This window comes from Actinia tenebrosa, unplaced genomic scaffold (genome assembly GCF_029948245.1).
Source record: "Actinia tenebrosa isolate PJP-AT-01 unplaced genomic scaffold, QUT_ActTen_1.0 PGA_scaffold10__47_contigs__length_13832649, whole genome shotgun sequence".
Classification (NCBI taxonomy): domain Eukaryota; kingdom Metazoa; phylum Cnidaria; class Anthozoa; order Actiniaria; family Actiniidae; genus Actinia; species Actinia tenebrosa.
The window spans coordinates 13671232-13698367 of NW_028292570.1; the positions used below are offsets into that span (position 1 = coordinate 13671232).

Genomic DNA, 27136 nt, shown 5'->3' on the forward strand with positions numbered 1-27136 from the left:
GCTATTGACATGACATAGAAAGCCCTAGTTACCAAGGGGATAATAAACTATATCGTTACCATAGTGATATATTCACCTCAGCAATAGATATTAAAGAGGCTAATGGCAAAAAGAGGCAATCAGATAATGAGTTGTCACCATGACAACATTAATTTCATCACAACGCTAACTTTTGCACTGAAGTGATTGCCTAATCTTGAAAAATCCGTGAAAATGTTTTTGAATCACGAGTTTTTTCAGTGCAACAGCATTAACCAAAGCCACCAAAAGAATTATAACAAAATAACAAAATGGTGACAAATTCTGGAGTTTAAAGCTGTTTCTTGTTCCACTCCTGTTCAAACACACACACACACATACGTATAAAGCAAAATATATATTAATTAAGGGGAAATGTGAAAAGAATTTGTACAGAATCAATCGTGATTGGCAAATTTTTCTGGGTGGCGCTAAAGCCAATTCAATGCTGATTTCAAATTTAAGAGGAAGAAAAAGATATCCCCCAAAAATATTACGTCCAAATGTTTTGACATTTTTCAAGGAAGCCAGGATAAATTCAACAAATTAAATGTAATTCTCACTTCTTCACTATTATTTTTCTCTAAATTCCTTGTTGTTAAATTACAGGATGTCAGGCCATGTTATAATTTAATTTTTATTTAAAGAAAAATTAAACTAAAAATATTGAAATTTTGAAAGTTATGAAACTCAAATTGACTCATCAACCTTTGAAAATAATTTTATATTTTCCTTAGCTTTCGACCGACACGGTCATCCTCAGAGGAACTAAAATACGTTACAATATTAACAAAACCTACGCGATCAAACGTTGTACATATGCGCGAGCAAAAGAATCGCTCGCACAAACCTGAAAGCACGAGCATTGAACACAAAAGATTTATGTAATTTGCTGGCAGAATTCTGCCACTGTCTCTATCAGTTGAAAGTTGTTTTTTAAGATAAAAAATAGTTTATCAGCAAAGTTGGAACCATGACTCGTTTATTTTTAAATATAATTTTAGTCGAAATCAATTACTAAAAATATTCCAAAAGACATATTAAAAAGAAATTTTCTAGTGTTTATCTCACCGCTTGACGATAAATTCCTAGATTTCACTTTTTGAAACAGCAGCAAATCTTTTAAATTAGTTATGATGACTTTTATTGTCTATTAAATCTTAACGAGCTGCTCATAGAGAATTTTCTGGTCTATAAATCATCACACGCATGAGTTACGTGAATGTTTCTAGTATATTAGAATGGTGTTCATTAATGAGCAATGAAGCGCAACTGGTTGCTTAGTGAGATGAAGTCAGGTTTATGATTATTGTGGAAAATGACAGTTTGCCATCACGATTTTGCTTTCTTTTTTTAAAAAATCATGAACTCACACACACAAAAAAAGACAAACAAACAAACAACAAAAACAACATAACAGCTAAAAAAAAAAAAAAAAAAAAAAAACAACACCCAAAACGACAACAACAAAAAAGTGCTCTTATTTTTTAAATTTTAATTTACTTTTATTAAACTCAATAATAATTCATGTGGAAAACACAACAGAAAACACGACCGTGAAGAGTTTTGTAAATCAGATACAGAATCCTGTTCATTTGCATAAACTTTAAGATGGATTTTCTTGGCCAGATTCACTTTATTTTGAAAATTTTAGCGAAACACAAAGGAACTAACCTAGACGTTTGATAAGTAATCTACAGTATTCGTGTCCGTGTTGTATCCGATATACAAACTAGAAGCATAGCATATTACATACAATTAGCCAAGTGAAAACACTTAAATAGAACATTAAGTCACCTTCAAGGGGTATTACCTGAACTCAAGTTATGTCAGAAGATGAAGAAAGAAGAAGAAAAAGGAAAAATTAATTTCAAAGGAAGTTAAGAAGTAAAAAATAGGTAGTGATAAAATGACCTGAAGCCGAAGGTTGAAAGGATAGGCCTTTAGCACGATGCAACGTCGATGTCCCCACTACTTTGACCGTCGATAAAAAAATTTTTTCAAAACTTTTTTTAAATCTTTCTGCAAATATACGAAACAGTTTGTGACGACAATTTCATGAGACCAAAATAATGTGTTAATATAGACAATATGAAAGAAATATCCTTAAGTTTCAAAAACTCAGTTTAAACTTTGACACCGCAAGTTGGATTTCCATGTTTTTACAATATACCATATATCCTGAAAAACTTCGTAAGAAATTGAATTAAGCTCAGTAGATCTCATTAGACCGTAGACCTCTACAAAACTTTTTCACAATTTTGTCAATTGGCTTTTTTTCATACGGTATGCACTCTAAAACGAAGACTCAGAGCATGCGCAGAAGGTTTTACTCATATCGTGTCTAAGTGCACGTGAATTTGGATCATTAGAGAGTTTTAGATCGACTTTTTTTTCTCCCCGCAAACGGCAAACGTGACCACGTTTTCATAGTTTTCCTGTATTTTACTTTACCTTTTACAAACCTTCTCACCAAGCGCAAATACTCTTTTGTTTTTCTACTAATTGGACTTTTTTGCGATTCTTTTTCAGTAATTTAAAAGAATTTTTTACTGGTCAACTGACGTTTCACGTTTGTCTGTGAACGTAAATCTAAAACTCTCTAATACATGCTGACAAACGTTATCATTAATCATTAATTCTAGTTCCTTCGTCGCCTAGAAACAAGCGTTTAAAATCACGAAAAAAAACCGCTCTTAACCTTTTATCACTAGTTAATAGCTTTCGTTAAAGATTCTTACCTTTGAGATAAAGTTTCCTGGGTGAACTGGTTATGCCACTGGCTGTAAACGTTCATTCTACTATTTGTCATTGCCTGTGCTTAATGCTTCATTACTCTTTACACCTAGTGATGCCGACGCCGAAGAGAAAGTATTTTGAACATTAATTATGTTTGCCATGTAATTGCTTGTGAATGATAACATGCGTGTGAAACGAAACAAAAAAGATAACATCGAGAATAAATTTGAAAGGTTTTTTCTAATTTAATAAAAGTACAATGAACCAGTCCTACCTCCTTTAAGCGACTAGCTGTCATATTATGTTGGATGTCGGTCAGAGCTACGACCATTCCTTATAGACAAGCAGACCTGTTAGAATGACAATCCCTTTTGGAACGCCCAGCCCTTTTATAAACGACCATCGCTTTTTGAACGACCATCACTTTTTGAACGACCATCGCTTTTTAAACGACTATCCCTTTTTGAACGACCGTCCCTTTTGGAACGACCATCCCTTTTGGAACCACCATCCCCTTTTGGAACGACAATCCCTTTTGAAACGCCTAGCCCTTTTATAAACGACCATCCCTTTTTGAACGACTATCCCTTTTGGAACGACCATCCCTTTTGGAACCACCAACCCCTTTTGGAACGACAATCCCTTTTGAAACGCCTAGCCCTTTTATAAACGACCATCCCTTTTAGAAACGACCATCCCTTTTGAAACGACCATCCCCTTTTGGAATGACCATCCCCTTTTGAAACGCCCAGCCCTTTTATAAACGACCATCGCTTTTTGAACGACTATCCCTTTTTGAACGACCGTCCCTTTTGGAACGACCATCCCTTTTGGAACGACCATCCCTTTTGGAACGACCATCCCTTTTGGAACGACCATCCCTTTTGGAACCACCATCCCCTTTTGGAACGACAATCCCTTTTGAAACGCCTAGCCCTTTTATAAACGATCGTCGCTTTTTGAACGACTACCCTTTTTTGAACGACCGTCCCTTTTGGAACGACCATCCCTTTTGGAACGACCATCCCTTTTGGAACGACCATCCCTTTTATAAACGACCATCCCTTTTGAAACGAATGTTCAACATTCCTCCTTAACCGACTAGCTAGGTATCTTCAAAGGACTAAACATCTTAGAACGACCAGCCGCATTTTTTTGAACAGTTCTCTTGGTATTAAGCAACATTATGGTCAAGTTCTTTCCGAACAATGACCTATTTATCCGGCCACCACCTTTCAGGCAATGCGGTGTTTCCAATGAAACAGTAATGATGAAAAGGTTAATTATACACCGTGAAAAGATGAAAAAACTTACTGACGTTTCGGACGCTAGTCCTTCGTCTTTCTCTTTTACTCCGACTAAGGACTAGCGTCCGAAACGTCAGTAAGTTTTTTCATCTTTTCACGGTGTATAATTCACCTTTTCATCAGAACTTTTATAGGTCTTTATCTTTCGTTTATTTATGTTTTGATTTTTAAAATCTACCAAAGTATTAGATTTTAGAACCGTTTAAAACAGGTTACAAACCATATGTAACAACACATCATTAAGTTTTAAGTTTTAACTTTATTTAAAAAAGAATATACATAAAATGTTCACAACTCAACTATTTTTGCAGCTTGAGGGAATTAATTTATATTTGGTTACAAGAAATATTAAGTTTAATTGTAATAATATTATATGAATTTTTAAGCTTTACTTTTATTAATGTCATTGCCTTTGGTTAATAACGTTTCGATAATGCAATGTGTTTACAACTTTGTGCGACAACTAGAACATTTTTGATCATAAAACTACTCAGTCTGATAACGTGAAGTTAAAATATTTTCACCCTAGCATTTTGTCGAGAATAAACGACAATTTTCCCAAACAAAAGTTTTCCCTTAAACCTTTTTTGATTTACCCATTAATTACTTGTTTAACAAACCACTTGGCTTTCGACCAATGACTTCCAAGGATTTTTCACCACCTTCTTCATCATTTGCTTCCTCTTCCAGAAACGCGCGACTGGCACTCTCTTCCACAGGTTCCTCTCGGCCATTATCCGGGACATTTCCATCAAGTCGTTTCCCGCCACGGCTTTCTTGATCTGCGCATGCGTACCTGATAGTCTACGGTGGTCGTTATTGGCAACCAGGTCGATGAGGACGGCTTTGATTCCTGGGTGAAGGTTTTTCCAGCTTTTCTTTGCGAGTTGTTTGTCGTTGAAGATTTTCTTTGCTTTAAGCTCATTTAATTTGCAAATCCTTTTCAATTCCTTGTCCTCTACGTCTGAATTCTGAACATTGAAATTAGAAAAATCATCTCCCAAACACAAATTTCAACAACAAAAACAACAACAGAAATACATTTAGAAATAGAGGCTTTGCACCATCACGTGATGGCAGCCATGACAGGAGGCTGAAACAACTGAATCTGGTCTAATCTGATTTACATGAGAAAGAATTCAGTTTCCCAGGGGAGAAAGAATACTATTGTTATGCCTCCTGTCATGGCTGCCATCACGTAATGGCGGAAAGCCTGTATAGACTATTTCTCGACTACAAAACAATGGCCTCAAGTCGAGCTTTGACTTGATGATTTCATACATTTAATTTCATCCAACCTCGACTTGAAGCCATTGCTTCGAGCTAGGTCAAACAGAGAAATTCAGGAAAGGTCAACTAAAAAGTGTTGGTAAAGCAAATAATCTCCAAACGATGCATATTATGAGATATAAGGCAAGTAATAATATTTCTTTTATACAAGACATATGATAAAAAAATAACTTTCACGTTATTACCTCGATATTTTTCAAAATATCTCGCCTGGATCGTTTGTTAATAACAACAGAAGACGATACTAGAATGAGAAAAATTACAAAAGACGATCAAAAAAGGCAGGATTTTGATTCTGATAGTGGTGACGGTGATTGATGATTTTAATGATGACAAAGATGATAATGAGAATGAAGCATAGTTTTACCATTCAATGCTGATGTGGACACCGCTGATGGTGATGATGATAATGATGACGACGACGACGATGATGATGATGATGATGCTGATAATGGTGATGATGATGATGATGGTGATGATGATAATGATAATGATGACGATGATGATGATGATGATGATAATGATGCTGATAATGGTGATGATGATGATGATGATGGTGGTGATGATAATGATAATGATGACGATGATGATGATAATGTTGATGATGATGATGATGATGGTGATGATGATGATGATGATAATGTTGATGATGATGATGATGATGGTGGTGATGATTATGGTGATGATGATGATGATGATGATGGTGATGATGATGATGATGATGATGATGGTGATGATGATGATAATTATCATAATTATGATAATGCTGCTGCTGCTGATGATAATGGTCATAGTGGTGATGATGTTGATGGTGATTACGATGTTATGTTGTTTACGAGTGACGGTAATGAAACAGAAGAACAGATGGGAAATTTCTTTACCTGTAGTCAATGATGAACTCGGTGTCGTTAAAATTGTGGTTTGAGGACCTAAAACGGAAAGTATGTATGATTCTATGTTTAACCTTTCTCAAAAGAATAACACGTGGCCGGAATTGGGAAAAATATATTAAGTCCAAGGTAAACAGGCTTATTGTTAGTCAACCAAATAACAATGTGAATTATTAGTTACTCGTAGTTCTTTGTTTCTTGTAGTACGCATGCTCAACGCGCATGCGTAGTACTCACCTTTTTCCATACATCGGCTCACTGATAAAACACAAAGCATTCAGTCGAGGTTGCAAAGTTCAAATTTGAATAATCCTTTAAAATTACCTTGGCGCCTCGCTTTATCGCTTTTTGTTTGACCAGTGAACCGATGTATGGAAACTGGTGAATTCTCGACTTTCACATCCCCATAATGCCTAGAGTTTTTTGGGGGTAACCAATCAAAAAGCTGTCCCAAATTGAAAGGTTTCTTAATTGAATTTATACTATACCTGCTTTTATCTGTACAATGCTGATTATCAGTTTATTCCAAGTTATTTTTGCGTGTACAGATCATCAAGAGTTTTGGTCTTACAGAAAATGTATTGACTTACGAAAAAATGTTTAAAATTTACCTTAAACGTCTTGAAGCTTCTATCTTTTTCTGTTTTTTACTTCTTCATTTTATCTTTGGATACCAATCAAGGTATTGTCAACACTGTCTGATCAGCCTTCAGCAAAATAAGTGGGTTTTTACCCTCTGGGTACCCCCCAAAGACGCAAAGTATTATGGGGATGTGAAAGTCGTGAATGGAAGGGAATGTTTCTGACCTGATGTTCTTCGAAAACTTGATGTTGTGAAGGATGTGGTGAAGTAATTCCCTGTGAAGTAATTTAATCAATTTTATTATATAGTTAAGATAGTACGCGCGCGCTGATTGGTCGAAAACTGTGCTTTATTAGTGAACGGAGCACAGTGCTGACGCCATTCGCGAAGTTCTGCTAGATCCTGCGACCTTCTTCCTTTTTGCGTAAATAAATTCAATACCGAAATAAATTTATTTACTATGTAATAAAACGAATAAAACAGAAAAAAACACAAAAACCATTCATCCTCTTATATTTTTTCGTTTTGTTTAAAGCCTTCTAATCAGTTAGTATTTGCCCATTCATATGTTTCTTGATTGATTGACAGCAACAGGGGATCACATATGTGATATCGTATGCACCCATGTCATAATGGTTGGACATGTATTAAAACATCCAATGGAAAGGGATACTACTGTCAGTGTTCAGGTGGATACACTGGCCAAAAATGCGATGTCTTTTGATAACTATGTGAGGATTCAAAAATAACATACAATGAAAAATAACAAAAACAAACAAAAAACAAAAAAAAAACAAAAAAAAAAAAAAAACAAAAAAAAAAAAAAAAACAACCCCAGGAAAATGAATAATATATTGATGATAATAATATATTAATAATACTTTTCAAAACAAAAGTAAAAATAGAAATTAAAAAGCAATTAGAAATAACAAAGTACTATTCATTATTATCTTAATATTTATTTATATATAAAGATTAGTTTTATCCTAGATTTCATTATTTTTTTATACGTCATTTTATAAATGATTAGCATTTTTTAGTTAGTTTTAATAGTTTAAGAAAACGGGATAAAATTTTCTCCATAATTGTATTTTATATTCATTTTTACTATATTATTAGTTTTTGGTATATAAAAAACTGTTAAAATGTATATCAAGGGAAAAAAATTTTTTTTTCAAAATCACTTATATGTGAACAGTGTAGTAGTAAGGCTGCAGCATTTTTGTATGTGGACTTTTCTTTTCAGAGATACTAACAATTGAAATATCAATATACAAGTGGGCCACATTGGGTATGATTATTAATACTCATTACTTACATGTTTGAGGAATATGAGGTAGAGTTGTTGTTGGCAGAACTGTGAAATCCAAAGAAAATATAATGATGGTTAAACTAGTAAGACAGAAGATTATAGAGCGTTTTCACGTGACCTCACTGCGGCCATTATGGGTTACCAAAACAATACATTTTCTATCCTCTGGGAATTGAACTCTATTTTTATGCAAATACTGTGCAGAAAGTTTCTATTGTTTGTGGCTGCCTCCTCACGTGAGTGAAAACGCCCTATATGACTTGTACTATTTTTGAACTCAACACGAGAAATGAGTAGCTAAAAGGAATAGCATGCATCACAAAAAAATAACGAAAAGAACGCTTCTTATAGCAGCCAATGTTGTCTCTTTTGTTGTTGGTTAGTTTCTTTCTTTCTTCCTTCCTTCCTTCCTTCCTTCCTTCCTTCCTGTTCTCATTCCTTCCTTCCTTCCTTCCTTCCTTCCTTCCTTCCTTCCTTCCTTCCTTCCTCCTTCCTTCTTTCCTTGCTTGCTTGCTTGCTTCCTCCCTCCCTTCCTTCCTCCCTCCCTCCATCCTTCCTTCCTTCCTTCCCTCCCTCCCTCCCTCCATCCTTCCTTCCTTCCTTCTTTCCTTTCTCTGTTCTCATTCCTTCCTAGCTTCATTCTTCCCTTCCTACTTCTCTCCCTTTTATTTATTTATTGATTATTTTTCCTTTTCTCAGATTTAGACTGTGCTTAAAAAAGTATGAATCTAAAGAACAGGATGACTTAAATTTCTTATATTGCACTAGTTGATTCTACTTACTTGTCGAAAGCGGAATCGAGGTTGTTAAGAACACTATGAAAAAGAAGAAGAAAAAACAAACAATTTTTATTGTTAGTTTTTAATTAAGGTTTTTTAAAGTATTATGTCTAAGTATTATATTAATAAGTTTGCTGAATGTATAATTATATAGAATTTTTGCATATAATTAACGTTATAATATTATTCACGGCTCTCTAAGAGCATCAGTTGTATATTAGGAATAAGATTCCGTGTTGAAAAAAAGTGTATAAATAATGCATATAATGTATATATATTTTTCTATCAGTACTTACAGTAGTTCTCGCAGTTTCTCCCAGTATATCCTGGACCACACTGACAGCGGTATGCATGTGTCGAGCCGGTTTTAATACATATGCCATTATTACGACACGGCTGAGATATGTCACAGATATGATCTATTATCCCTGTAAAACAAAAAACAAGTTTCTTTCTTTGACCAATCATAAGGTATGTTATCTATAGGACTGATATTCATGACGGCGTAATTACTACTTATCTTATCTTATTTTACATACGTCTAACATTATCATATTTCGACCAATCCGAAAGCAAGCATCCAGATTCATCAAATCTCGTTCAATCTTATTGCGTCATACATGGCATTTGTAGTGTCATAATGGACCAAATCCATTTTGGCGTAATGTTTAGCCCATTTCAGACCACGTGTCATTGTCTTAAGAATGAGATTCTTTGTTTGAGTTGTATCCATATTCATGTGTCTTCTCATGTGCAACCATTAAACAAAGAAATGATACTCCAGGGAATGACACATGGTCTTGAGAATAAGATTAATTGGTTGAGTTGTATCCATATTCATGTCTCTTCTCATGTGCAACCGTTAAACAAAGAAATGATACTCTAGGGAATGACACTTGGTCTTTAGAATAAGATTCTTTGTTTGAGTTGTATCCATATTCATGTGTCTGCTCATGTGCAACCGTTAAACAAAGAAATGATACTCAAGGGAATGACACATGGTCTTGACAATATAGGATTCTTTGTTTGAGTTGTATTCATATTCATGTGCCTTCTTATGTGCAACCGTTAAGCAAAGAAATAATACTCTAGGGAATGACATGTGATTAGAAGTGGGAAAATAGTGAACTAGGTCTATAGCCTACTTACAACTAACCTAATCATATTTTTACCAATTATGACGTCATAATTAATACTCACACATAATTGTTGATGTTGTTTGTACTGTAAATCCAAGAAGACAACAACATTATTTAAACTCCCGAATAAGCCAATAAGCCTGAAGCGAGATGACGTTTTACCCCTGACTCTATACTATAATAGTTTTTAAAATTCTTTCATATTAAAATTTTTGATTCCTTAGAGAATACAGGAACAATAGTCATAATTAAAGAACAAAAGCATCATGAAAAGGATTATGGTCTAGAGACGGGGGTAAAACGTCGTCTCGCTTCAGGCTTATTGTTGGTTCCTCACTACGCCCCTGATTTGTACAGGGCATTCAGGAAATAGTACTCAAGGGAATGGCATGTGGTCTGAGGGAGATAAAAAATACTGATGAAGAAAGAAATAATACTCAAGGGAATGACATGTGGTATGAGATGGAAAAACATTACTGATGGAAAAACATTACTTTTCACGCACACCATTGAGAATACAGCCAATCAAAATTGATGATGAGGATGATACATAATAATGATGAAATTGGTGATGATGATGGTGATGATTGTGTAGAGAGACTAGTTAAAATAAATTCGGTAGTTCTTACTTGTTGTAAACGGAGTCGAAGTCAAGGCAGTCGTTGAAGGGCGATGATCTGTAATGAAGAAATGATCGTTAAGCGGCTGATCTAAGTCAGGGCATGGCTAACTCACAGATAGAACCCTAAAACAGCCTTTAGCTGGGCTGATCTAAGTCAGGGCACGGTTTACTCACAAATAGAATCCTGCAACAACCTCTAGGCTGATCTAAGTCAGGTACATGGCTAACTCACAGATTGAACCCTGAAACAACCTCTGGGCTGATCTAAGATAGGGCACGGCTATCTCACAGATAGAACCCTGAAACAACCTCTGGGCTGATCTAAGTCAGGGCATGGCTAACTCACAGATAGAACCCTGAAACAACCTCTGGGCTGATCTAAGTCAGGTACATGGCTAACTCACAGATTGAACCCTGAAACAACCTCTGGGCTGATCTAAGATAGGGCACGGCTAACTCACAGATAGAACCCTGAAACAACCTCTGGGTAGATCTAAGATAGGGCACGGCTATCTCACAGATAGAATCCTTAAATAGCCTTTTTGAGCTTATCTAAGTCAGGACACGGGTTACTCACAGATAAAACCGGAGAACATAGAAAACAAACGCTAGTCACCTATGCCGAGGAATTGTCATAGAAATCTACAAAAGGAGATGTCAAGAAGTCGATTTTTTTTAAAAAAGAATCGTCTGTTAAATTCATACCGAATACTTACAGTTTACTTACTTGGGGTTAATATATGTAGGTTATGTTTAAATAACATAGAATAATAAAAAACATAAACATAAAAATAAAGAATACTTACATGTTGAAATACATGTGTACAAGTCGCCCTGAATTTTTGAGCATGCAGCCGTGGTACCACAAAATCCAACAGTGCAAAGGTTATCTGTTGTTGTTGTAAATGCAGTTATTATACCGATAAAAATAAAAAACCATCAAAACCAATCTATTTTGTTGCTTCAAGAGATTCGTTTGCTAATGGTAAGAAAAGAGCGGGATATCAAACAATCAGTGTCGTTTTCGCGGGCTTCCTGTGGTAAACAGCCTATCAAACAACGGTCAACCTGTGTCTCTTCTCCAGTCTTTTCTTCACTCTAAAGGGAGTTTTTCAAAATACTATTCCTTAAAGTAAAATTCAATGCTGATTCCGTAAACATGAAAATAAAAATGAGGTGTCCCGAGCTTTTTTTTAAAATAATCAGCAGTTAATGGATGCTTGCGCGCGAGCTTTTGAAGCAAAATCAATTCCACCGAAGGATCAGAATAAATTAATAGAGGTATTTGTCATTATTCATTTGTGTTAGTTTAGTGGATGCGTTTGTTTAGTTTGATGTTTGTGATTGATTTTTGTTTTGGTTATAAAATCAAAAAAAAAAAAAAAAAAAAAAAAAAAAAGAAAAGAAAAAGAACATTACATTCATATTCACATCTTGGCCCATAATAGGACATATGACAGACACAGGTACCATCTCTACATATTCCATGACCGTGAACGCAATCACATACTGAAAGAGAAACCAGAATTTTTATTTCTAAGGTTTGTATGAGTCGTTCAATATTCTCGGCGTGCATTTAACGTCAAAGTTCCCATTTTGGTTGACTTTAACAAAATATAGAGCGTTTTCACTCACGTGAGAAGGCAGCCATAAACAATAGAAACTTTCTGCATAGTATTTGCATAAAAATAGAGTTCAATTCCCGGAGGATAGAAAACGTTGGTACCCCATAATGGCCGCTGTGACGTCACGTGAAAACGCTCTATTTGGTCTTGCACGCCTCCACCAATAGTGCAATTTTCGTATGACTGTGAAAAATTCACGGCACGAACACGGTCGTGACACAGCAAGGGATACGCCAGACAAATCATATTGCACGAGAATTTACTCTCCATCCAATCAAATACCCCGAACACGGCATACACACGGCGCGGACACGGTCACTCCAAGATCACGGCACTTTTAGACCAATCATATTGCGCGTGAAAAATTGAAATTAAAATTAGCCAATTGAAATTCTAGAAAGCATCACGGTCACGGCACGTCACGCTTACGGCACTGAGCTTTTCACAGTCATACGAAAACTGCACTAAGGTAACATGCTGTACTTGCGTCCAGCTAGAGGACTTTGAGACGCTAATAAAGTTTAATATTATTGTTGCCGTCACCGTCACCGTAATTATAATAATTATTACTTTAAAAGAATTAAAAACTAATTTCAAATTGGTCACATTTTAGCGATGGTAAAAATAGAGGATATTACACGGTGGAGCGAAGATATGAAGTTTATGTTTGAGATTTTTCAACACGAGAAGATAAGCTTCGTATATCTTCAAGCCAACGTGTAATTTTCTTTTTATTATATAGACAAATCCACAAAGAAAAATACGAAAATAAACAAAAAATACGAGTGGCGTATTTTCCGGTAAAACACTCATGTCTATATAATAATAAGATAATTAACGTTGGAAAAAATTGCCCATTACATTTGGAATATTTGCTCTTTTCGGTCTTTTTTCTCTCTTTCCAAAGCAAAAGGTTGTTCTTAAAAGTAAAGTTATATAGCACAAGTAAACTGCGTGACAAAACATCCTATAAATGACCCGTAAATTTTCTGTTGTTGTTGTTTTTTTTTTTTGCTGACTAGTAGTTAGCGTGTTTTCGAGGCTACGAAACCTAAGAAACCATACGAATGTATAGGCCAACAGATAGTATGAGCTTATAAAATCAGCAAAAATATGGTTCTAAATTTTAACAAATTGCTATGAATTATATACCAAAATGTTCAGGAAAGCCCAGGGTTTTCAAATCCACTTCTGATTTTTTTGACAGGTTCTGTTTTATATCGAGGAGAGACGATTTTGTAGCTTGACCCCGGTTATGTCATGCATTTTCTCTTGTAAAATACATCCAACAGCGTACATTCAACTCAAAAAGTACGGTGTTTTTTTCCCAATAGAATTCAATCTAAGCTATATAATACAGTCCGCGAATAGTTGAATTAACTGAATCCACTTCTGTTTTTTGCCTAGATAGTCATTATTTTGAGAAAAGAACCAAAAAACGTGTTTTTGAGACATAATTTGTATGGGCTCACATGAGGGGGCGTGAGCTTGAAATCGTAGCTGACCAAATGTTAACAGTTTTTTTCTGATGATAAACTTTGGTTACCTGAAGAAGTTGGTGTAACGCTACTTGGCGATGAAGGAGAAATAGGTTCTGCGGAAGGAAAAACAAAAAAAATACCCTCACCATCTTCAATATTAACACCATTACCATCACCATCATCATTATCATCATGACCATCATCATCATTGACGCATTCAATCATGTTCACATGCGAATTTGAGCCATATAAGTATTAAATTATTATTGTTATAATAATAATAATAATAATAATAGTAATAATAATAATAATAATTATTATTATTATTATTATCCTGAGGACCATCATCATCATGACCATCACCATCATCTTCATCACCATCTTTATCACCATCACCACCACCATCATCTTCATCATCACCATATTTATCACCATCATCACTATCATCATCACCATCATCATCATCATCACCACCATCACCATCATCATCACCAACGTCGTCATCAGCACCACAATCATCATCACCATCATCATCATCACCAACACCACCATCATCATTACCACAATCATCACCATCATCATCACCACCATCACCATCATCATCACCAACGTCGTCATCAGCAACACAATCATCATCACCATCATCATCATCACCAACACTAGATGCATCCTAGCAAATTTTTTGAACCTCACCCTGGACAAGTTCAGTTACTGATTAAAAGTAGAAAATAGCCAGTTTTCAAAAACTTTTTTCGTGATTATTTGGTATTTGACCGAAAGTTTTGGCAGCAAGATTTTGGAGGCTCACCATCTATTTTTGAGCTGGTAATCCAACTGCAATGTTCAAATAGGTAAACTTTTGCCGCAAAAATCGAAAAAAATACTTTTTTTCGATTTTTCTCCAAAAATCTTGGAGATCCCTGGAGTGCTCCTTATGCTGGTTCAACCTAGGATCTCCGCCTTGTTTTGGTGTCACGTTAAATTTACGAGGCTTCCAAGTCTAGTGTAAGTTCTATAACTACTTGAAACCCTAGGTTTCAAAGTTATGTCAATTTTTGAAACTTGAAAAAAAGTTGCCTAAAACATGACGCAAAATTATGAAACTTGCTAGACATGGTTTTTGAAAGTTAAGAAGAAGCTTTGCGAAAGAATTTGCATGAATTTTGTAATTTTACGCAAAATACAGCTGATGGTAAACTTTTTGAACATGTTCAAAATTGTTCTTTGGCTCTTTTCAACTATAAAATATATCAAATAAACGGCAATAATTATGGAACAGATAAAAAGAAGCGTCCTCTAACAGCGTAATAGATTTTCTATGCAAAACGAACGCATTTTGATTTTTGATTTAACATTTTAGGGGGAAAATTGGTAGCATATAAATATTTCAAAATGTGTTTGGAATGTTCCATAACTTGCAATACAGCTTAAAAATGAACAAATAGTCGGGACAAAGCATGGGAAGTGACTAATTTTGGGATAATATTGAAAAAAAATCGAACTTATCCTTAGATGGAAATTCATGAAAAAACAAAGAAAATAACATGCAATCGAATTTTAGCTGGGATAATGCTGAGTAAACATCCAACAAAGTCTGTCTATACTTTTTGAAGTGCCTAATAGATATTCTGGGCATTTCAAATAAATTTACGAAACCCCCGTTTTGAAGGGGGGAGGGAGAGGGTTAGGGTTAGAGATACTTGGGATACCGGTTGTATCAAGATTTTCAATTCTCAGATATTATTTTTTAAGGATTTAAGACTGTTTTTACTTAGAACTATCTTCATGCCTTAAATTCTGATTTTTGATAAAGGATCATCTAACTTATTGGCCAAACCTATCTTCTGAGATGTACATGCTCTTAAAAAAGCACATCCTTTACTTTTGACAGATAAAAAGTAGACAAACAACACCAGACCTGTGTTTTTAGGTAGTAACGGAAACAAGTTCGATTCCTCTGCAGTAGGGCGAAGACCTGCGTCGAGTTTGTGAAGAAGTTGGAATCCAAAGAAGATTTACCCTCACACGTGTTTGAAAAACATCTTCACCAGTAGTGGCAGGAGAAGATCCCAAGACACACAAGAAGTGCATACACAGCTATTGGAACATAATCTGTCAACTGAGATACTCTTTTACCATTGACTGCACAAAGAAAATATATATTTGATTTTTTCCTAAATTTCTATCTCAGAATAAGTTCGATTTATTTCAACATCAACCCAACATTAGTCACTTCTCATGCTTTGTCCCGACTATTTGTTCACTTTTAAGCTGCATAGCAAGGTAGATGCAAGTGCAGAGAACCATTGAAGGCTAGGAATCATATCTGCTCTTGGGCATGTAAACACCCAAAACTGCTATGTTAAACGCAAAACAAAGGAGCAACTGAGTCACACAACAACGAGGAAAAGTCCATCAAAGTAAAACCTAAGGAGCAGCCTGTGTCACTAGCTGCAGAGTGGAACAGATACCTATAGCATTTGTCCTAGACTCGCCTATATCAGTGCGAAAAACAAGTCAATAAATAATAGCCTAAAAAAAATCAGCGAGAGAGCAGACGAAGAAATCACAAAAGCTTTTAGTGGAAGAAATAAGAAGCAGATTAGCATATATTATTAAAAGAGCCAGCCAGAATTACCACGAAATACTATTGATCTGCAGAGCCTGCTTCATATCAGAACTGGTTTCCAAAATCAGCAATTGAAACAAGGTCATCAGTTTCAGAACTACGCTCATAGATGAAATAGAGTGCATAAGACAGTGAGGTTATAAGAAATGCATCTGGAGAGGACGTGGAACTCAGTAGATTACAGCCAAGAAAGTCAAGATTCCTTAGCAGGTTTTGAAAACCAATTTGGATACTGAAGAGTTAAAAGAAATCTACACCAGGGAAGATGACCGTGCATGACGACAAAGGTGCATAAAGAAAGTCCGCACAGAATGGAAAAGAGTTAATGGAAAGCTGACAAGTTGGAAACCAACGTGACAAAGTGAGAAATAACAAAGCCAAATTTTATCAAAAGGAGTATATCTACTATCAAAACCCAGGACTTTAGCATGGTGGTGTAAAAAATTATAAATACGTTAAATGGAATGAAAAAGTAGAAAAGAGGAAAGAGATTTAATGGGAAAATACTATTTTGTGAAGACAAAGCTCACCATCTATAATTTCCTAAGATATGAGGGAAAAACAAAACAGTAAATTTTTTGAACATGTTCAAAAAGAGCACTATGTTCAAATAAATTACTTAGGAATAGGTAAACTTTTTGAACATGTTCAAAAAGTTTACTATGTCTAAGTAAGAATTTTGAACATGTTCAAAAAACTTACCTACGAACTAGGTAAACTTTTTGAACTTAGGTAAGAATGCATATGGCCACCACCACCATCATCATTACCACAATCACCACAATCACCACAATCATCATCATCATATTAATAATTATTATTATTATCACCATCACCACCATTGCCATCACCACCACCACCTGTTCTGTTATCGAACGGATCACGGAAAAAAACTATTTTATTTGTTTTGGTTTTTTAAACCAAAGATTGGTTCGAGTTGACATTGCAGAGCATTTTGGGGCTGTTTAGCATGAGAGAGAATTCAGTTTCCCAAGGGATAAATACTCCTATTGTCGTGCTTTCTGTCATGGCTGCCGTCACGTGATAGTGCAAAGGCTCTATTAAGGGATGAATAATCATAGCCAGTTGTTACCTGAAGGTGATGGTGAAACGCTACTTGGAAAGGAAGAAGATGTCGATCCTTCAAGAGGAAATATAGATATATATATATATATATATAAGAAGCCTTCAACAACATAATCATTATCATCATCACCACCATCATCATTATCATCATCGCCACCATCATCATTATCATCATCACCACCATCATTAACCTTATCATCATCATCACACTTATTATCATCATCACATGTACAATGATCCTGACTGCTCAGGAATACATGTCCTTCGGAATCCATCCGCACATGGATTGGGGACACACGGGCCGCCGCCTAGGACCGAGGAGAATATATATGAATGCATTAAGCCAAATGGCCAACAGGTCAAAAAACAAGCGAGCAAACAAGCAAATATTCGTGAGGTTTCTACATGTTACTCATTTTTTCTTACCAAAACAAGATGTTACCACATAAGAGGTGGTACTTGTAACAATCAGCCCTGAAACAACATGGAATATCATCTCTTATAAGCATTCGCGAGCTTTGTTAGTGCGCATGCGTGCGCATATGGCGTGACCGCATGACAAAACATCCTATAAATGACCCGTAAATCTTCTGGTTTTTTTTTTTTTTTTTTTTTTTTGATGACTAGTAGTTAGCGTGTTTTCGAGGCTACGAAATCTAAGAAACCATACGAATGTATAGGCCAACAGATAGTATGAGCTTATAAAATCAGCAAAAATATGGTTCTAAATTTTAACAAATTGCTATGAATTATATACCAAAATGTTCAGGAAAGCCCGGGGTTTTCAAATCCACTTCTGATTTTTTTGACAGGTTCTGTTTTATATCGAGGAGAGACGATTTTGTAGCTTGACCCCGGTTATGTCATGCACTTTCTCTTGTAAAATACATCCAACAGCGTACATTCAACTCAAAAAGTACGGTGTTTTTTTTTTAAATAGAATTCAATCTAAGCTATATAATACAGTCCGCGAATAGTTGAATTAACTGAATCCACTTCTGTTTTTTGCCTAGATAGTCATTATTTTGAGAAAAGAACCAAAAAACGTGTTTTTGAGACATAATTTGTATGGGCTCACATGAGGGGGCGTGAGCTTGAAATCGTAGCTGACCAAATGTTAACAGTTTTTTTCTGATGATAAACTTTGGTTACCTGAAGAAGATGGTGTAACGCTACTTGGCGACGAAGGAGAAATAGGTTCTGCGGAAGGAAAAACAAAAATAAATAACCTCACCATCTTCAATACTAACACCATCACCATCATCATTATTATCATGACCATCATCATCATTGACCCATTCAATCATGTTCACATGCGAATTTGAGCCATATAAGTATTAAATTATTATTGTTATTATTATTATTATTATTATTATTATTATCATGAGGACCATCATCATCATGACCATGACCATCATCTTCATCACCACCATCATCATCATCATCACCATCTTTATCACCATCATCATCATCATCATCATTATCACCATCATCATTATCATCATCACTATTATCATCATCACCTTCATCATCATCATCATCATCATTAACATTATCACCACCACCATCATCTTCATCATCACCATATTTATCACCATCATCACTATCATCATCACCATCATCATCATCACCACCATCACCATCATCATCACCAACGTCTTCATCAGCACCTCAATAATCACCATCATCATCATCATCATCATCATCACCATCATCATTATCATCATTATGATCATCATTGATCACCGCCACCATCACCATCATCATCATCATCATCATCATTATGATCATCATTGATCACCGCCACCATCATTATCATTATCATTATCATCATCACCATCATCATTATCACCACCACCATCGCCATCACCACAATCATCACCATCATCATCATATTAATAATTATTATTATTATCACCATGACCACCATCACCATCGGACGAGTTACTGGACGTTTACCATTCCATTTATTTTTTTCTACAAAACACAACCTTAACGCTAGTCGAACTCATGGCGGAATTTCTTTTTCGATCGGCAAGAGAAATCTGCATGTTCTATATATATGGTTTCTGATAGGATAATATTTATCTAAAATTGACCCATAATGCCTTTCGGGGAAAACAGTCACCTCGGCTGGTGTAGAAGGTCTACTATACTTGTATCCTCATGTATTTAAGGACTTACTTGTTTCACAGTGTTTTCCACTAAATCCATCAGGACATGTACAATCATAATGGTCGCCTTTATCACAGCAACTCCCGCCATTTTGACATGGATGGCTTGAACAGTCATTAACAACTGATATAAACAAGGGATGAGATTCATTTTAAGAGAGTATTTTTTTCCGTATTCAAGCAGTGAGCGCCAAAAACTATTTTCTTAAAGAAAGGCTGTTGTACAAGGCTAAAATCTTGTTATTCAGAAAGTTTAACTTGTTTGGAAGTGGAGATGACCGATGAAAGTGGAATCAAAGTGTTAACCCAAAGCAAAACTTTTATTCGAAAATGAGTTTAGGCCTTCATTTCCTTATTTCCCATATATTTTCTATAAAAAAGCCTGACAAAGCAACATTCTAACCGAAAAAATGCAGCAGAACATCTTTGTACAATTGACTGCACGACTTGAACAATATAAACACCACTTTGAAAATTCCACGAAACTTCACTGGAACACATGAGTATTCTACTTAAAGTGCCTATCACCCTTCTGACGATATTCTCAGTATTGATTCTACATGGGGTAAGATGTTGAATAACCCGAAAAATTTACATAGTTTGAGTGCGGCTTCTTGAAGTTATGAAGGTTTTTCCACGTCATATGCTAATGCTGTGACGTATGAGGAGTAATCATTTAATATACAAAACACTACTGGTACAGATAAATTAAATTTGAAATACGTCATTGTTTTGCCCATTGCTCTGAGTGAAATGAGTGCAAGTTAGTTTTCCCATAGAAGCCGGTGTTTCGAATTACGAGGAACAACAAATAACCATAAATGCCTCCTCATACGTCACAGCATTAGCATATGACATGGAAAAACCTTCATAACTTCAAGAAGCCGCACTCAAACTATGTAATTTTTTCGGGTTATTCAACATCTTACCCCATGTAGAATCAATACTAAGAATATTGTCAGAAGGGTGATAGGCATTTTAAAAGCCACCATGCTTTTTGTCAATGTTTTATTTAGTACCATCTGTGTCTATTTACACACTAATGATGAAAACCCTGAGCAACATGAGAGAGCTCTAAAATGGAGTATCAAAACAAACGTTTTGTCTTCAAATTGTCATTTATGCTAAGTGATCAATAATGGCTATCCCCTTTTCAAGAAGTAAAAAAAATGAGCTTTTAAATACTGAATGCTCTGAAATATAGAAATACTTCCCGAACTTTTTCCACGTTTTTTACGCCATTTGCACGCCAAAATCTCAAGAAAAACCACCAAATTTCACCGTGGTTTTACGATGTTATTTTCCCGCCAAAATAACAAAAAACCTTAAACGTTTCACGTGGTTTCTTTGATGTCATTTTCCCGCCAAAATTTCAAAGAAACCGTGAAAGTTTCTTGCGGTTTCTTTGATGTCATTTTCCCGCCAAAATCTCCCAAAGCAGCTGCAAGGATCGTTTGTTATTAATCGCATCATTCAATGGTATTTTTACTCACGTTGTTCGCATTGTATGCCCTTGTATGTTCTGGGACAGACACAGTACCACATCCCGTCATTGGACTCTGCGCATGACCCTCCGTTCAGACATGTGGTGCTCTGGCAGCCGAGTTTTTCTGAATGAGATAAAGAAAATAAATTATTGATGGATATTTGTTAGTCGTTTCCTTATTGAAAAACTACGATCGACTTGTCCATTCATCAATAGATCTAGTCCACTGTTTTCCCATTTCAGACCACGTGTCATTCCCTAGAGTATCATTTCTTTGTTTAACGGTTGCACATGAGAAGACAAATGAATATGGATGCAACTCAAACAAAGAATCTTATTCTCAAGACCATGTGTCATTCCCTAGAGTATCATTTCTTTGTTTAACGGTTGCACATGAGAAGACACATGAATATGGATACAACTCAAACAAAGAATCTTATTTTTCTAGACCATGTGTCATACCCTAGAGTATCATTTCTTTGTTTAACGGTTGCACATGAGAAGACACATGAATATGGATACAACTCAAACGAAGAATCTTATTCTCAAGACCACGTGTCATTCCCTAGAGCATCATTTCTTTGTTTAATGGTTGCACATGAGAAGACACATGAATATGGATACAACTCAAACAAAGAATCTTATTCTCTAATGGCTCGTGATCTGAAGTGGGCAAAACATTATACCCAAGTGGATTGGGTCTGTTTATCGATTACTTCCCTCCCTCCCTCCCTCCGTCCATCCACCCATCCATCCATATACTTTCTTCTGTACTTACTTCTTTCGCAGTGCCTTCCCTCCAGTCCCACACGACAAGTACAACTGTAGCCATTTACTTGATCTACACATGTTGCTCCATTTTGACAGGGCTCAGACAAGCACTCATCAATATCTTAAAATATTCAATAATAATAATAATAACATTATGATCCACGGGTGACTCAATGCCCAAAAAATCACCTTAAAAAATACACTAAATAGATTAGGTTCGGTTAACATCTTTCATTTCAATTGCAAGATATTGCCACTGGGCCACGGTTATCAGAAAACATCAATCAATACAACAATGTTAGTGAAAATAATGCCCCTATGTGTCATTGTGTGGCAGAGTGAGCAAGAGATTAGCTGTAGATACGGTGTGTGTGTGTTGGGAGGGGAGGGGTGCGGGGTAGTAGCTAGTCTCTCCCCTGATGCTTTTCAGGCTAAAATATCTTGCGTAATCTGCGCTAGGCATCACGGGGTATAAATTGTTTTAGATGGCGTTACGGTCACCAAAAAGTTCGGACATTGTTATGGAATTTCCGTACAAATGTACTGAGTTTAAATGAACTATTTACTTGGTTAATGTTTAGTTAGTTTTCTAAATACAAGCAAATAATCATGTTTCTATCTTGATTGAAGCTGTTCTTACTGCTGTTAAGAGAGCTAACTAAAGAAATCTATCTAAATTTTCTCTTTAAAGTCAGTGAATTTGTATGGAAATCCGAGAACAATGTGCGAACTTTTTAGTGACCGTAACGCAATCCAAGCTAGTGCCGAAAAGGTGAATTAAGGTCGGACCGACATTGTTGAAACGTCAGTCAGAGAATGGTGAGTTTACTACAGACCTGTCTCACAGTAATTTCCAGTAAATCCTGGTTTACAGTCACAGGTATATCCACTCTGATTTTCACAACAGCTGCCGTCATTTTGACATGGTTGACTTGAGCAATCATGAATCACTATTTGAAATAAAATGGAAATAGAATAAATGCATCACAGCACAGCACAGCACAGCACAGCACAGCACAGCACAGCACAGCACAGCACAGCACAGCACAGCACAGCACAGCACAGCACAGCACAGCACAGCACAGCACAGCACAGCACAGCACAGCACAGCACAGCACAGCACAGCACAGCACAGCACAGCACAGCACAGCACAGCACAGCACAGCACAGCACAGCACAGCACAGCACAGCACAGCACAGCACAGCACAGCACAGCACAGCACAGCACAGCACAGCACAGCACAGCACAGCACAGCACAGCACAGCACAGCACACTAACCTTGTTCACAGCGCAGACCAGTTTTTGCAGATGGACAGATGCAGTACCAGTGACGATTGTATGATCCCACTGCGCATGTCCCTCCTCCTAAGCATGGGTTCGATAGGCATGCGTTGATGGCTGGGGGAAAAATGATTTAACTCGTAGATTCTACCTTCCTTTGCATAAATCAACTGATTGATACCAAGCAATAGAATACTCTCTGGTTGATAGCACATGACGGGCAGTGTTTGCCTGTCATTGTAGGCTGGTAATGAGATTCATGAGATTCATTCAGCTGATTGATACCAAGCAATAGAATACTCTCTGGTTGATAGCACATGACGGGCAGTGTTTGCCTGTCATTGTAGGCTGGTAATGAGATTCATGAGATTCATTCAGCTGATTGATACCAAGCAATAGAATACTCTCTGGTTGATAGCACATGACGGGCAGTGTTTGCCTGTCATTGTAGGCTGGTAATGAGATTCATGAGATATATTCAGCTGATTGATACCAAGCAATAGAATACTCTCTGGTTGATAGCACATGACGGGTAGTGTTTGTCTGTCATTGAAGGCTGGTAATTAGATTCATTCAGTTGACTGATACCAAGCAATAGAATGAGGGACATTGTTTTCCTGTTACTGAAGGCTGGTGATAAGAATCATTTTGCTATCACTTAACTCACCTTTCTCACATAGCCTGCCCGTGTAAGAACCGGTACAGCGACAATAGTAGCCAACTGAAGAGGGCACGCAAATTCCACTGTTTTTGCACGGGTTTATGGTGCAAGCTGGTGGCCAAGTCGCTGTGGAATTTATAACGAACAGAGCAACAGACAACAGGTTTTTTTTTCACACAGCCAACTGAGATGTCATGCGCAGAATCTAGCGACTAATGTAGCGACTAATTTGAATAACTATTGTTCTGCACTGACGTCAAGCGACTGACTAGCCTCGTGTTCACGTGGAAACATAAAAGCGTTTTCACATGTATAGGAGGCTAGTCAAGTCGCTGGTCAGTGCAGAACTATAGGCTTTTCCAATTGGTCGCCATATTTCGATTTGGTCAGTATGAAGCTATCAAAAATTGACCGATGAAAAATAAAAAATTGCCCACCATTGTAATAAAAATATAGAACGTATTAATTATTGTGCCACTCTAATCAAGCGCGTATTTGCAAAGCCATTTTTGGTGGCTTGGAAACCCATAGTTTCAATAGAATAGCGATAGCCCAGTTTCGCAAATTTTCTGGTCTCTGATTGGCTAATATTTTTTCTCAGATCAGACGTCGTAGAAGGCAAAAACGTTTTAAAAATATGTCCCAAAAAAATTTGGATGTGGGGGGGGGGGGGGGGGGGGGAAGGGGTGGAATGGGAAAGAAACGGAGACTATAGCCTGCTAGCCCCACCCCCCTGTTTTCAACGCCTCTGGGTAAATCAGAAACGTCTTCGTTTTCAATTGCCCTATTTCACTATGACGTCACATCAAAACAATCTATCGTTTAAACGCAAAGGATCATGGTCGTCGGAGGGCGTCAAATCAACGCAAATTCACCGAAAATTGTTCTAAAACCCGTATCAATCCACGAAGAGAAGTAGAATAGCCAGCAAACGCTCAAAATATTTTTTAGTACATATTAACACATATTATATCTGAAAACCAGGCCATTTTAGATTAAACTGTTTTGCTAGGAGCAAATTTTGTTGAATTTTCTATTGGGTTTGGCGATTCTATCCCCGACATAAACAAGCAGTGACGTCATAGTGAAAAGGGCAATTTCACTGGTACAGCTAAATTAATATAAAAGTAGCATTGAATTAGAACATATAATCATGCGTTTTTTTCTACTACAAACCATTGACAAGACAGAAACTCCCCAGCAAAGACAAGGCAAACAACAGAAAATTAGGTGTCATTCTTCGCCTTAAAAAAGAAAAAGATGAAAAGAATTTTCAGTTTTAAATCTTTGATCCTCTTTGAATCTGTTTAAATTCAATGCATCGAAAGTTTTACAAATAAACCAAAAACTCTAAATGAAATAGGTATTATTATATGTAAATATAATGTTTTTCTTTAGGCGAAAATCACACTCAAAAAAAAAAAAAAAATTTAAACTGAAAAGAATCTGAAAAAAAAAAATGCGATAGAATTTAAAAAGTTGCAAATAAAATACGAGAATAAAAAGAAAATGAAACGAAACGAAAGAACCGAAATATTTATCAAATAATTAATTAAATAAGATGGATTTATTTACTTCACCCCCAAATATAAAGACGATTTGGATTTAATTGATTAAACGAAAATTATATCTTAGGAAGAATATTATTATTATTATATCAATTTTTCAATTTTTTACCTGATGATAAACCTTTGTAATCCTTTTGCAGCCGTAGGTTAAGCAGAACTGTTATTTTCAGACGTAGTTAAATCTTCATATATCTCACGGAATGATCTCATGGTTATATTTTGATATAAGATTAACGTTACTAACCAACAAAAACCTATCTTTAAGGAATTACTTTAAATAGATAATGATAATAAAATCTCTTTTAGACGTATAGATGTTAGCGTATAAAAGGCCAAAAGACCACCACGATCTATTATTAAATATTAACTAATTATCGATATATCTAATGGCAAAAACGTTGTCATAAAAAAATATAAAATAAAATAACAATTAGGAATTAAGTAGGAATATTTTTTCTTATTTTGATTCTAAAGCTTTCTAGATTGGTGAAAATATCTGTTTTAGTATGTACCAACAAGGTAATGTCAAAAATGCAGTCTATCAGAGGCTTTGTGCCATCACGTGATGACAGCCATGACATGAGGCAGGAACAATTGAATCTGGTCTAATCTGATTTATATGATAAAGAATTTAGTTTCACAGGGAGAAAAAGGGGAGAAAAGGGGAGAAAAGGGGAGAAAAGGGGAGAAAAGGTGAGAAAAAGGGAGAAAAGGGGGAGAAAAGCCTATATACCTTCGAAATAGTAAAATAAGTTTGCCCGTTTTACTGAAAAAACGATGAATTATTTTCATAACAGCGTTCTTGCAATTAGGTGTATTCAATAAAAGCTTAATTTGAAAATACGTGCTCGCTAACATCACGGAATGAAACCTCGAACTTCAACAAACAAACTTAAAGAAAATTATGGGCAAAATGATCAAGTACGCCACACTGATTGACGTCATTACATTAATAATACAATTGCGTTGGTAAGTTTGTGGCATTTTAAAATCTGAGCTTGAAAAGATATGAGGTCATAAATTTTCCTTAGACTTTTGAAATTAATTCGATTGTATTAGCACTTTATTGGAAGACGATGTGATATAAATGTCGTATGTACGGTGGCTTATACGGGATATATCTTATATTATTTAACCTGTGGAACAAAGTCGTATAATAAGTAAGTAATAGTCAAAATAAAACAGAAGTAAGCAATGTTATTTTTAGTGTTTCTTATTACACGGACCGCGGAGCGTTTTTAATTTTTGTTTCAGATTATAGCCTTTCTTCCTAATAGCAGTCCTTTCAATCTGTCGCTCCTTCCTTCCTTCTTTCCTTCCTTCTTTCCTTCTTTCCTTCCTTCCTTCTTTCCTTCCTTCTTTCCTTCCTTCCTTCTTTCCTTCCTTCCTTCTTCTTCATCCATTTATACGTTCCCATTCATCCATCTTCCCTCCATTTTTATATCCACCCATCCATCCACCATCCAATAATGAAATAAATGTTTTACCATCCCATTATAGCGATGTTCACTGTTTGCAAACATTGACGTCAAGAATCGTTTCTCTTTCAAATTTCCAACCTAAAACAAATTTTTGTATCCGTATCCGCAAATTTTACGAAAACCGATACGTGTGGACGGTGAAAACGATTCGAATACGCTGCGTGTGGACGCAAACATTTTCGCATCCGCAAAAAATTATTTGCGGATACAAAA

The 27136-nt window shown here is 36.0% G+C and overlaps 1 protein-coding gene across 2 annotated transcripts; it reads right to left on the reverse strand.

Moving 5' to 3' along the window:
• Window positions 1–4361: 4361 nt before the first annotated feature.
• Window positions 4362–25678, reverse strand: LOC116301286 (uncharacterized). Of its 2 annotated transcripts, XM_089027083.1 has the most exons (23): window positions 25552–25678; window positions 25051–25118; window positions 23881–24000; window positions 23211–23330; window positions 22768–22881; window positions 21939–22052; window positions 21168–21284; window positions 19685–19798; window positions 18653–18700; window positions 17927–17974; window positions 17508–17555; window positions 13851–13898; window positions 12099–12188; window positions 11486–11569; window positions 10687–10734; window positions 10119–10142; window positions 9215–9346; window positions 8922–8954; window positions 8146–8184; window positions 7052–7102; window positions 6236–6283; window positions 5540–5598; window positions 4363–5035 (listed from the first exon to the last, which is right to left on the reverse strand). In XM_089027083.1, exons 2-23 carry the CDS (start codon window positions 25109–25111, stop codon window positions 4676–4678), a joined length of 1920 nt encoding a protein of 639 aa, XP_088883209.1. In that variant the 5' UTR covers window positions 25112–25118; window positions 25552–25678; the 3' UTR covers window positions 4363–4675. The 2 variants fall into 2 exon arrangements, with proteins under 2 accessions (XP_088883210.1, XP_088883209.1); XM_089027084.1 differs by lacking the exon at window positions 17508–17555 and having other exon boundaries at window positions 4362–5035.
• Window positions 25679–27136: the final 1458 nt, after the last annotated feature.